General features: G+C 41.5%; 1 protein-coding gene across 1 annotated transcript in view; it reads left to right on the top strand.

Moving 5' to 3' along the window:
• LOC103606524 (thrombospondin type-1 domain-containing protein 7B-like) overlaps positions 1 to 14,086 on the top strand; it is a gene marked incomplete at its 3' end in the record, with an annotated part of 84,040 nt that overhangs the window by 59,333 nt on the left and 10,621 nt on the right. Inside the window, exons 3-4 of the mRNA XM_008591108.1 lie at positions 3,953 to 4,108; positions 13,451 to 13,648. Coding sequence (XP_008589330.1) covers positions 3,953 to 4,108; positions 13,451 to 13,648 — 354 coding nt within the window. The remainder of the gene's footprint in view (positions 1 to 3,952; positions 4,109 to 13,450; positions 13,649 to 14,086) is intronic.

The following is a 14,086-nucleotide window of genomic DNA, read 5'->3' as shown; positions in this document are numbered from 1 at the left end:
TAAAATTGATGAATTAAATTAAATTAGCTCTAAAGCTCCCTCTAGCTCTAACAGTCAATAGTCATAGAAATATCCTGTATTCAGTCCTCTCAGGAAGATGATTTCCTAAGCCCTCTGAAGCTTGTACGTGCTTTGTGACTTACACATGATTTATTTCTAGAGTAAATTTAGCCTGGGTGGGGGTGGGGCATCTGTGATAGAGATAGGTTGACCCAAGCACATTGATTCAGTGCCTAAATGAAGCATCTTAGACATGTCACCAGGGACTAGAAGAATTTATTGATATGTATTAAAACCTACTGTCTATCAAAGCAGCAGATGCTGAAGAGATTTAAGGGCATGATTTCTCAGACAAATGGCCTCACTCCCACCCCTGGTCCTCCAAAATGTCACTTAACGCCTACTGTCTATCAAAGCAGCAGATGCTGAAGAGACTTAAAGGCATGATTTCTCAGACAAATGGCCTCACTCCCACCCCTGGTCCTCCAAAATGTCACTTAACAGTCCCCAGAGAAGTCTCTCCCTATTCTTTGCCAGTATACCATGTCCCTCCCTACTTTCAAATGTTAGAAGTACCATTATGTCTAATATCCAACAGTCAACTAATGACAGGTAAGTATTTATCAAAGGGGAGCTTTGGGGACTTAACCCCACACTCCCCAAAAACCCTCAAGTCCTCCAAACATAAGCCAAATAAGCATAAGGTCTCTGTAGACACAGCATCTTGGACAAATGCAGCTTCAGGACATATTTCCCAGTCTCTTTCCAACTGTACTGCTGTCCAGAAGCCTTTCCTACGCTGACATCTGGGAGCTTCAAATGAGATTTAATGCGAACCTCCTGTGTGTCTGGGAGTTGCTCTGGTGGATTGTGTAGTTTCAACTGCAGGGCCCCTCATCAAGTACAGAGGTTGTGGCAACAGCTGTCTGCTGTGTCTTGGAGCTGAGAGGTTTGGTGTATCTTCTCAGTGTTGATCATCAGGCACTTAAGGTCTGTCTGGTGGTGGAGGGAGGCAGCCATGACAAGGGAAAGGGGCATCAGTACAGATTTCCTGTCTTGTCAGGTCTCATGGACTCAGGTATGATGAGTATCAACTCACACTGGAATATGGACTCCATGAGGTCAGGGACCTTGTCTGTTTTACTCGTCATTGTGGCTTCAGCACCTAATGCAGTGCTAATTAATGGTGTGAAGCAGGTTCACTGTGCACTGGTTACCAACTTGTCAGGGTTCAGTGAGACAGAACACAATCATATGTAACAAGTTGCATGAAGCAGATCTATTACTTATAGATGGGCAGCAAGGGACAACAGAAGCCTAGGGTTCATTATAAGCCAGTCCCTCAAGGCACAGAAAGCTGCCCAAGACAGATGGAGTCTTGACTGTGTGCACCCCACTTGTACCACAAATGAGGGAGTCTGGAAGGTGGCCCACACTGGCGTTTATAACTTGGGGGCTATGGGACATGCTAGGCTTAAGGGTTGAAGGACATCTTGCTTTAGCAGGGACTGGAACCGAGCCTGGGCTGTTCTGGCCATCTCCTCCCTTATCTCAGGATGCTGCATTCCCAGCACATTTTATATTTATTCTTGGGAACTACGAGCAAGAAATGGAGGAATGGGGAGAACTGCATTGGCCCAAGGCCATGTGGAAAAATGTCCTGCACGTGGTAGGCACTTAATTAATGTGGATTGAATGACTAATGACGAAGTCACATTGTGTTGTGGTTAAGAGCACAGATTGTGGAGCCAAATCCCAGCTCCACTGCTCACTAGCTGGAAATTTGGTCAAGTGAGCTAACATTTCTGTGCCTCAGTTTCCTCATTTTAAAACTACAGATAATAATAGTGTATATCTAAAGGGAAGTTATGCAGGCTAAATGAATGAATGTTTATAAGGTGGTTATAACAAATGCCTGGCATGCATTATAAATGTTTATTAGATAACTAAATTATCAGCTTACATTCCCCACTCCTTTTCCATCATTACCAAGGTTTTGTTTTGGGAATACAGGTTTGGGTTTGTGAGAACACATGCTAACATGTGTGGGACCAGACCCAAACACACTTCTGCCTTCAGAAATGCTGCTATCCAGCTTTCTACTTGTGCGATGCTCTGATGCCTCTCTTCCCATCATCGCTGTTAATACATGCCTTACCCTTTTAGACTGAGAGCTCCTTGAAAGTAGGCACCACCCAGAGCCTGATCTAGAAAGATGCGTAGTGGTTTGGAACAAACGCATGATTAACTGAGTGAATGACTATCTCGTGTGTCTTGTCTTCTTCACTCCTGGGGAAGGAATCACAGACTGCTTTCCCATCTCTCGGCTCGTGTTTACCCATGGCGCATCAGCCTTTTCTGTGCATGCCCTGTTCTGGTTGCTGTAACCTCCTCATCCCATTGTCATTTCCAGCTCAATCTTTGCTCGATCACCACCTCTTTTCAGCTTCCCTGGGTAACTCCTTTTGCTTTCCCCTAATACCTGTTCTCTCTTGCTTTCCCTGTCTGCTCCACATGCCTTGCAAACATTAACATTTACACTGGCCATCTTGCTTTGCCCTTGCCTTTTATTTTAAGTCAGGTCAAGTCCTTTTGGTAAACTATAAAAGAATTAATTGTAGATTAAACATTATTATTGTTTTTCTCTGCAAACTCTTTTTTCCTTTCACCCTTATAAGCAGCTCAAGCTCCCTCACTATTCATTACAAATTCTTTTTCCCCCACAGGTTGCAACTTTTTATGATAGTATTTTTTTAATTTTGCTCTTGTTTTGGTTTGTGTTCAAAGTTCTGCTAGTCAGAGCTGCAATTTATTGTCGCCTGTACCAGATGCGACTCTTACACACTTTACACACACGTAAAGGGTGAGGAAGCAAAGTAGATGGTGTGACTCACCACCCAATTATCTCACCCCAGTCTCCACTTTTGAGGCATATCTAATCTGCTCAACTCTGTGGAAATGACATCTAAGCAGTATTTAGATATTAGTACAAGCCAGTCCATAAGATAAACTTCTGAACTTAAACCACTTGCTCAAAAACTCCGGCTTGCTTCAAAACCTTCTTAGGGTGGGGTTTTGCTGTGCGAGAGTTGTTAGTTATGCATTTGGCTGTTGTTTTAGCATGTCATTATTAGGTGTTGCTGGCCTAGCTCCTATTATGGTGTAATCTCCACAAGGATCAGAATATTGTCTTCTCCTTTATCTGTGTATTCTCATTGTGCCCAGAATGGATCTGCGTACAGAGGACACTTGGTGAACTCCATTAATGTACAGAAGGTCACTGCATCGTGCAGTGACCCAGATCTGGTCCCCCTCTGAGAGCAGTTACACACCAGGAAGAGTTCAAAGCTCTCAATTTTGTCATTCCCCAGGGGGAGCTGTGGACCTCTGGGTAGCCTCACTAATAATACTGATTTCCAGGGTCCAGTTCTGCAGTCACAGATCTTGATTTTTCTTCTTAATCTAAGAACCATTTTTCTTCTGTGTCTTCGCCAGCTCCACCCCTCAGGAGAGACAGCAGTAGATTGGTTATGCTAAGCATTCCACCTCAGGGGTTAGATTTTGATTTTTCCACAGCAATCCAGTCATTTATATAGCTGAGATAGACTCATCTTGAAACTTCATAAAGCCATTTAATTTTTTAAAAAATCATAACTCTAGATAATTTGTATCTGTGGTATTTCCAGTCCTCTTTTAGATTTCCAGGGAATACTCTGTGAAGCAGGAATATCAAGTGCACGCCCTTTGTCGCTGTCTTCTTTGCTTTTCCTTACTGAAATGTTAATAATTTGGAGCTAAGCAGTGTGTGTTGGAGTGTTGCTGTTTTGTTTGCATGCACTCTTTTTAATCATAAAGCTGATGTGGGCAAGGCAGACACACAAATGAAAATAGGAACAGTGCTAGGGATGTGCAGAGAATGACATGCGCCTTTTTTTTTTTTTTTGTCCTTCAGTTTCTAGACCTGTGAAAAAGGCATTATGTTTGGGACCTGCCCCTCCAGCCTCTCAGCTCTGCAGTGTCCCTTGCTCTACAGACTGCATAGTGTCTTCCTGGTCAGCCTGGGGCCTGTGCATCCACGAGAACTGCCACCATCCTCAGGGGAGAAAAGGTGAGTGCGTTTGTTTGTGTGTGCTTCATTTGCTGTCAGTGTACACACATTTATTCTGCTACCTAAGTCGCTGATTAAGCCTGCTTAAGACAATATTTGTTTCTAAAACTTAGATAACCAGCCCAAGCCTGACAGTATTCAGTCATTAGGAAAGCAATTGGGGACATTTTTACACAGCACAGAATCCAACCTTGGTCGACCTTCCAGTTAGGCTCATAGCTGATGAAGTGACTGTTACTCTTTTGGTATAACGTATTTTTTATATGTTATATGTATACACATATATATACATTTTATCTATATATAAAATGGCTATATTAGGAAAATTAGACATTATTTCTATAATCACATCAGAAAGACTGGTTTGCATATCTGTTTATTTTTGGATTTCCATCTTTAACATTTGATGTTATATTTCAGACTTTTATGAGGGGCATTGTATATGTTGTTTATTCTTTGATGTTGTCCTTAGACTTAACGTGAAATCTTAAACCTTTATGTGCCTGTTTAATTTTGTAGGTCTTGGTGGTCTTGTTTTCTTTAGTTTGCAGTTAAAATATACATCTTCATCTTCCAGAGTTCATTCCCAGTGAAATCTTGCCTTCTCTTTCATTAATCCTTTAGTTTCTATTGATATTGTGTTTCTTCAAATGGCAGTGATAAGAAGATATATTCCCCTTGCTAAGAGAAATGTGACCCAGGGACATTCTAGAAGTTGGGTTGTGTTTGCCAAGCTGTAATCCTATTTATTGCATGCAAAGAGAAAATACATGGCCAAGCCCTTGATGCTCCAACACTATTGTTCACAGCACCCTGCTCACAGCTTAATGCCACATCCATTTGAAAATGCACATTTCAGTGACCCCTGGAGTGCTCCATGCACACATGTGCACACCCAGGTTCATATGCCTGTGTTCCTGGGCTTTTCCCTTTGTTCTGACACTTGTTCTAAGGCAGAAATAAAGATGTGGGTTGTGTCTCAGGCAGGAAGAAGCTAACTTTCATTCTGTCATCAAGCCATGGAGGTATGGATCTCAATAGAACCTAGGGAGGGCCTGGTGCTGTTCCCTTATTTGACGTGTAGCCAGAATGTCACCCAGGACTCTTCAGTTTATGGACACAAATAAGTTTCCATTAACTCTAATATCCACAGTTCGAGGCCTTGTGGTCTCCATGTGTATAATCAGACCTTGTAAGTTGCTGTAGTTGCATCTGAGACTCCCCAGAGTGACTTACATATTCTCAGAACCAGTCTTCTTATGTTCAATTTATGCCCCTCCTATTTAAGGTCACTATCTAGAAAATCCTGTGGGATTGGACCAAGGCTCTCGAGGCACGGTGGCTGTGGCTGTCCGTACCAGCACAACTTTGCTGCATGCAGTGATGCCTTCCTTTGCCTTCAAAGTTGTGGAACCCACACCAGGCCAAGGGGGCCTTACATTATTTGAGATACTTTGCTTAAAAGTGAAAAGAAGAGAATTATTAGCTATATGGCTGAAAATAGAAGGGAAGGTAGGGCTTCATTCAAACGTATAAACAAGGTCAGTGGGTCTCAGTTTCCTTCTCTCATTCTTTCTCTTCCTTCATGGTTCTCTCTCTCTCTCCATCTCTGGCTTCTACTTTTCTCTCTGTTAGGTTCAGTTTAAGGCAGGCCCTCTTCATAGAGTGAAGACCAGCATTATGTTTTCATTTCAGACAGTAAATCTAAATCCTGCATCCTCCCACCTGCCCCCACCAATAGTTCCAGGAAGAGCCCTGCAATTGAATCTCATAGCTCCTTGTGTCATGAGCTCATCCCTGAAGCAGCCACTCTGACTAGCAGATGGGAATTTAAGAGGTCAGGCCCTTGGCATGTGACTGTCACTAGAATCAGGAGAGATCCAGCTCCATCCAGCCTTGCAGACAGAGGATGGGGGAGTAGCAACTTCCTCAAGGAAAAATGAGGTGCTCATGCTACAATAAGGTAGAAGCAATTCTGAGGATCAGACTTCATAGATGTGTATTAAATAGATGCTTATTAAATGCCTGTTCTCTTTGTTCTGGGCTATGGGTTTTATACATCAATTCAGAGAATGCTCCTTTTTAAAATATGTGCTGCATTTTTTGTCACTGGAAAAAAATGTTTACAAAACTCTTGGGAAAAACTCTCTTTTAATTTTGATTTCAGTCTTCCTTTCTCATGTAACTCAGAACTGGTCCATGGAACTCAGATGGGAAAGTTGCAACATTCTGACTCCTTCATTTGCCCATTCTCCCAGGTCACTTTTATGACAAACTTTCTCTTAATTGGCCCCTGTCCCCCTATTTTATAAGTCGACTCCTACAAATACATCCTGATCCATCATTCATTAGACCCTACCTGTTGTAGGTTGAATTGTGTCCCCAAGAAGATGTATTCAAGTCCTAACCCCTGGCACATATGAATGTGATGTTATTTGGGAATAGGGTGATGGCAGGTACAATCAAGTTAAGATGTGGTCATATTGGATTAGGGTAGGCCCTATTTCAGTGACTGATGTCCTCATAAGAAGAGGGAAATTTGGACACAGAAGCATGCCCAGAGAGGAGAGGGGCATGTGAGGACACAGTGACAGAAGACAAAAGGAGAGCAGCATGTGAAGGAGGAGGCAGACATTGGGAGTGATCCCGTATAAGCCAAGGAATGCCAAGGATTTTTGGCAAGCACCAGAAGGTAGGAGAGAAGGATGGAACAGATCTTTCCATAGATCCTTCAGGGCAGGCATGACCTTAAAGACACCTTGATTTCGGGCTTCTGGTCTCCAGAACTGTGAGACAAATTTCCATTGTTTTAAGTCACCCAGTATATGGTCCTTTTTTATGGCAGCCCTAAGAAACAAATACAGCACTCAGCCTTGCATTAGCATGTAGCTCAGTGAGGATACAACACTTCATAAAATGACAAAGCTAAGGTGTAGAGAAGTGAGACAATTTGTCTAAAACCCATAGTGATTTAATAACAGCCAAGCCTACCCTGAGGACCTGGGTTCCTGCCTTGTCAGCCCCGTGTCTCTCTGAACACTAGGCTTCCTTAGTTGATTTTCTCCTTTAAGGCTAAAGAAGTTTGGATCAAGCTAGAAGTCCAGCCCTGAGAAGGGAAGCTATCTGCCTGTTGTGAGCCACACCTGCCAGCAGGAACCATTAGCCTTAGAACAGACCACTGAGCTGATATAGGGGATTTGGGGTAGACAGGGGCTGTATCTGGGCCCCAGCTCATTGCAGTCAAAAGAAGAGGAAAGGAGACTGCAGAGTGGGAGGCAGGGAGGGTGTGCCAGAAACCTGAGAAGGGAAGCTATCTGCCTGTTGTGAGCCACACCTGCCAGCAGGAACCATTAGCCTTAGAACAGACCACTGAGCTGATATAGGGGATTTGGGGTAGACAGGGGCTGTATCTGGGCCCCAGCTCATTGCAGTCAAAAGAAGAGGAAAGGAGACTGCAGAGTGGGAGGCAGGGAGGGTGTGCCAGAAACAGCTTGAGAGCACCAGGTCATTGGGGTGTGTATTTTGTCCCCAACAACATTTTTTCAAAGTGAGGCTCAGCTTCTGGAGCTGAAGGAAAGAGTGGAGACAGGAGAACCTCTCACCCAAAGGTGGTCCTGTTGCCACAGCCTCCCGCAGAGTTTGGGGGCATGTAGGCTTTGATGAGAGTTAGCCTCTGTTTAACAGGCCCGAATGACCCTCCCTCAGCACTGAGTCATCACAGACAGGAAAGAGTGGTAGCCTTGATGGTTGTTATTCAGGTCTGGGAGTTCACTATCTTATAAATACTTGATTTTGGTTTTTAATGTCTTGATAACACCTGCCAGGCCCACCTGTCTATAATCCCTCTTGGGAAGAATAAAGAATGGAGTTTTCCCTCTAGGGAAATGATTCTGTGCCTATGAGGGGTCCACGCCTGTTACAATGGCAGTAGGTAAACTTCATCTTATTTCTACCAACTTGTGAGCCTGAAGGCTGAGATCACCTCATTCTTGGTTCCTATCCCGTGATCCTATAGTGGGTTCTGCCCTAGTCACCAGCTGGCACAAACCAAACCTAGTTTAGAATTCCACAGAGGCTGAGGCACACAGGATAATGCATTAACCACCACAAAACATAAGCAGTGTTTGGCTTCACATTTGAATTCTCTGCTCTACAGAAGTGGAGTGAACCCACCAGCAAAAATCTAGGACATTTATGTTGTCCTAGACATTTTATACTCTTTTAAAAAAAGAAATACATAGAAAGGTGGAGGATTTGAGAGAAAAACAAGGAAACAATAGCAAGAAAATAAATGTGGAAAGTTGGAGATAATTCCTTTCTTCTCCTCACCTGTCTTTTTCCCAGTCCCTGTGTTACTGCTTTGGCATGTTCTCTTTGTTTACATATATAAAAAAAATAGTAGAAAGGAATGGGAAAGCAGGAAACATTTTATTACCTAATAGAAGAAATTAGTTATTATTGAAATTATATTTGTGTAACTGTTAGTCAGAAACCTCTCAAACAGGAATCATCTGAAGTTTGTGTAGTAGAAAGGAATGGGAAAGCAGGAAACATTTTATTACCTAATAGAAGAAATTAGTTATTATTAAAATTATATTTGTGTAACTGTTAGTCAGAAACCTCTCAAACAGGAATCATCTGAAGTTTGTGGCTGTCAGCTGTTCAGTCCATTAGAAAATCAGCTGACGTGTGCAGCCTCTGCCTCCCTCTATCACATTGGTGACAGGAAGACAAGGGGAGCAATGTTGGGCAGGTCAGTGCTTGTCAAGTGGAGCTAGGACATCTTTCAGAAGAATTTAAATTGGATCAGGTTTTATCATCTATTGCTTTATCTTTGAGACACTCCCAGAGAGTTTTAATTAGAGACATATGAAAGAGAACTAGCCTAAAAAAATACTGATGGACAAACTCTGCACATAGATGCGATGCATGTTTTAAATTCTTTTTGATATGTAGACATACATTTATAGGACATCTAATCCATTTTAGACATATTCTAGAAGGTCAATCTTGACCACAGAAGTTGTTCTGAAGAGGAATGAGGTGGAAGCACCCCTGTGTGGTGTCTCATTAACTAACTGCTCATGAGATGGGACCCCAGGGACTCCTTCCCTCCTCCTATGCAGTGGCCCCCTCAATCATACCACCTATGATCCAAAAAATCCCCACAGAGAAAGACATTTTGAAATTTAGAAGCTACGGCTATTTTTTGAAGACAGTCTTTTATGCTTTGAAACAAATTAATTTATGTAACACTCTAAAGTCAGAATATACTGACATGTTTTAGATAATAATGGGGAAAATTTTAGATAATAATAACGGAGACATTTTTCATTTTCATCTTTTCCTGCTAGATAGGCTCCATCTCTAATGAGAAATCCATAAAATATTTTTTCTTTATCACAGATATGTAAGTTAAGAGACAGTTTTTTCTTTTTCTTTTCTCCATGTCTGTGTGCGTTGGGTCTGGTGAGGACTATGCTTAGTTCTCCTTCAAGGCACTGAGAGTTCTCATGCTGACGTCACCCTATCAGTGCTTCTTTTTATTTTCTGTATTCACAACAGACTGTGAACTAATAATGATACTATAAAATGCTACCCCTACAGGATGGGTGGTTGATGTCTAAAGAATAGGAATCAGAGATTCAATCTGCTCAGGTTCTCAGACTCAGAGCTGTTACCCAGTGTCCAAGGCTGTCAGAGACGAAGAGCAAATGGAATGATTGGGGTGGAGTGAGCTTCTGTCATCCTTATTTAAACTGCTAGATAGTTCTTCAAGCCTGTCCCAATGGAATTAGTGTGGAGATAGCATTGCCGTGGATAGCTCCATGGATAGCTCCATGGATACTTCTGGTCCAGTAACATGTGCCGAAATGCAGTCCTCAGATCTGGATTTACCCTCCTGAGCCTCCTTTAATTCTTCCATGACTTCAATGAGAAAACATTGACCCTCATCTGCCATCTGCTCTTCTTCCCTTTTCTCTCCCCAACCCACTATTCACTCTTTTCTAATTATCTTTAAGTAGCATTATATACTAAACCACAATTCTTGGAGTCATGGAAAAAAATAAAACCCTGCAAATATTAATTTCACTTAAGGTAAATTGAATCCGTAGTCAGGAAGTGATGATTATAACTCTCTCATGCTACCCAGTGCCTAAAATTCCACTATCCAATCTGTTCATCTTTAGTTTAAGCGAATGATCCATCATACTTTAAAGTTCATATTATGAAGTGTGGCTAAAACAGAACATCCACAAGAATGGACTTTAGTCCTTTCCTGTGAGGAGGTGATGACTCAGAATGACCTCTGCTGAATTTCATGCCCATCCATTTAATCAGCAGAGTGCCTTTGGAGAAGTAATTCAGTGCTGTCTAGCCTTGGTTTCTATATACACAATGGGAATAGAAATATATAAAATAGTTTTGAAGATTTATTAATTTAGGGTAATATAAGTAAAGTGGCTGTCCCAGTCTTGGTATAGGGTAGATGCTTAATGTGTTTGCTTTTTTCCCTTGTTGGATTAAAAGTAAAGAAAGTTTTGTGTTCTCTTCTATGTTTTCTGTTCCTCCCATGCCCACAGTACAGGACAGTGATCTGCTCATGGTAGTTAATGTTTACTAAATGATATTATCAGATAAATGTGGAATTCATTAAGTGAATGTGAGTAGTTGGCTNATACACAATGGGAATAGAAATATATAAAATAGTTTTGAAGATTTATTAATTTAGGGTAATACAAGTAAAGTGGCTGTCCCAGTCTTGGTATAGGGTAGATGCTTAATGTGTTTGCTTTTTTCCCTTGTTGGATTAAAAGTGAACAATGTTTTGTGTTCTCTTCTATGTTTTCTGTTCCTCCCATGCCCGCAGTACAGGACAGTGATCTGCTCATGGTAGTTAATATTTACTAAATGATATTATCAGATAAATGTGGAATTCATTAAGTGAATGTGAGTAGTTGGCTGGCCCTAGCCACCTTGGGTTTGGGTGATGTGTATCTTTCAGAGCAGAAGCACCGGAGAGCAGCCTGATGTCTACTGCAGGCATGAACATGAATGTGTGATTACCGTTGAGTGCTAACAGGAGAATCCTAGGTTTTTGTTTTATGCTGAGCTTGTGTTATCATTTGATCCTAGTCAGAGTCAGGGCAAGGGCAGCACAAATGAAAGACTGAAAGAATTTATTGACTGAGAGATGTAATCTATAGATTTATGGCAAGATGGGTGTAACTTGATTTATAGAGGAAGACTGCATGTGCCCCTCAGTGCCATTAAGCTCCAGGTGATAGGATGACTATAATCCCTCTGTACAGATTGCTAAGTTTCTGTGTCAACTTTGAGCTGGTTGTCAAATAACATAAGTTCATGGGGCCCATGCCATGTCCTCCTCAAAGATAAAGACTGCAAACAGAAACGTAAGACAATAAATAAGAGGCACACGGGTGTTACATGTAAGAATGAGGTAATTCAAGTTGTGTGGCTGTGAGAGCTTAGAAATCATTGGAGTCTGTTCCTTGAACTCTTCTCCATGTGGCCCAGGAAGGAAGCTGAAGCTTTCTGTAGGTTTTATTTTGGCTACTTAATGATATGGACTTGGAGGTATGAAGAAGGCAGAAGACATACATATATTGTTATTTTTTAAATCACCCAGACCTTAATATTTTTGATGCCATAGGAACGCAGTCTACGATTGGCTGTATAATGCTTTCCTACTGGTAGCTGACCCTTAATTTAAGAATTTAAGTACCTTGTAAAGGGAGGCTGTGAGTTATCCTAGACCCAGAAATCCTGAGAAAAGCATTCATGGCTGTTTATCTAAAATCCTTGCCCAGTCCTGTACTAATCTAAGCAAGTCCAGCTCCATCTTGTGTCTTCAAACCACATGTCTACTGTGTTCTAGCTTCCTTGGCTGCGATGTTTAAGAGAGGCCAATCATTCTCCACCTATACCTTGAGCTTCATAACCTTTTCATCTTCTCACCACTGGTGACAGAACTGTGTGAGAGATGGACTTGGCTTGGTCACTTCTCTTGTCCCCCCCCCAACTTGTCCTTCTGCTCTCCCGTTGTGGGACGGATGATGGGGTATCTAACTCTCACTGAGAATTGAATGAGAATATTTTCCTATCAAAGTCTCTTACTTTATTTACTTATTGCAAAGAATAAATGAGTAATAATTCTTTAAAATGTTACTCATGTAAAAAGAATGGTTCAGTTAAAAAAGATAAAGGAATTAAGTCAATTGACTGAATTTGGGATATAAATAATGGATGATAAGATGTAAGATCCATGGAAGGTAGACATAGTTCTTATAAATGATATGTAATGAGGGCCAGAGATTGAAAACCCAGACTAAAGGGTTTTATCTGGTTCTCAGTTATTCTTTTTCAGGTCACGTTGTTTTGTTTGTTTGTTTGTTTGTTTTTTAAATGTGTATTAGTTTCCATCATTTAAAAATAGAGAGATTTCATATAAAAACAAAACGCAACTTGGATTTCTAGTTTCTTAGATGAAATTTGGACAGTCTATTAACAGAAGGTTCACATTCTCTTATGCTAACAGTCAATGGAAGCTGAATCATAGCCCAGCATTTTGGAGGCAGGCCATGTCCTCCATTTTACCACAGACCTCACTACTCTCGACAGCCTGTGGTTGACCCACTTCCCTCGTTGTGTACCTGACTCCTGTTGGTGTTGCATTCGTGTCTCTGTAGGCCAAGAGCATGTAAGACCCATTTATGTCCTTATTATGGTTGCTGGCTGGTGGGACTTTGGGGCCTTCGTCCAGGGACTCATGTCTAGCCAGGTGGAGAATAAAGTGCAAAGAGACACAGTCTTTTCAGGGCAGGCTGATGTGGAAATCTCAGTGAAGCGATGCAGGGAAACCTTAGTGCAGGAAACTGAATGGTCGGACACCAGGGATATGTCAAGTGTGGATGTATTTCAACTTAATGCGGAGTAACAAGAACATCAGAAACAACAGCAGAAAGAAAATGTGGATTTATCTATGCATAGGCCATTTCTGTGAAACTTCATGTACTTTTACTGGTTTGTTGATACCATTGGATGTATGCTACTTATTCCATTTGATTATGTCTGCCTCCCTAGCTCCTAGGCTGTAAACTCCTGGATGACAGGTGTCCTTCTCTCATTCTTTTCCATTTTCTTCTTTCTTTTCCTCTTCTCATACCCTCACTTTCCATAAAATAACACAGATCAAAATAATACATGCTTTAGAGCTATGAGTATTCAAATGAAAGTTTCATCTGTTACCCACTTACTGCTTCTTTTCTTTTGCTGGATAAGAGCAGAATCCTGTGAAACTTTTCTTCCATCTCCTTTTAGGATTTAGAATGAGGCAGCGACATGTCCTCATGGAATCCACAGGGCCTGCGGCGCATTGCCCTCATTTAGTAGAATCTGTTCCTTGTGAAGATCCAGTGTGCTACCGGTGGCTGGCATCAGAAGGGATCTGTATTCCTGATCATGGAAAATGTGGCCTGGGACACCGCATCCTGAAGGCCATCTGCCAGGATGATCGAGGTATGACCCAATGTGGCACTAGAGATGTTAAGCGACACTGGCCAAATAACACGTTACCACTTTCTTACAGGTCATTTTCTTTAGGAAGAGAAGCACAGCCTTTTCCATCCTTGAATATTTATGTTTAAGTCAAGTGACACATTGCTGCAAAGTAGGCTACGTGGCTTAATATGAGGTCACATACTCCAGAGCAAAAGAACTCTATTTAATTATGCCTAAATGCAATACAGTGACCCTGGAGATTTCTCACGAGTTTTTAATTTGTTGAGACAAATAGAGAGCAGGAATCTTTCAGATGGTCTTCACCTTATCAATAAAAACAAGTTTTATTTGCTTTTTTTGAGGTCGATATTTAACATGCCTTTATATATTATTAACAAATACTACCTCATAAAAATTCTAGGGCTCAAACTCGCTCCAAGTTAAAAAGAAAAAAAA

The sequence above is a fragment of the Galeopterus variegatus genome, unplaced genomic scaffold (assembly GCF_000696425.1).
Source record: "Galeopterus variegatus unplaced genomic scaffold, G_variegatus-3.0.2 Scaffold6651, whole genome shotgun sequence".
NCBI classification, from domain to species: Eukaryota; Metazoa; Chordata; class Mammalia; order Dermoptera; family Cynocephalidae; genus Galeopterus; species Galeopterus variegatus.
The sequence above is the reverse complement of the archived record's forward strand: the minus strand, read 5'-3'. Positions and strand labels throughout refer to the sequence as shown.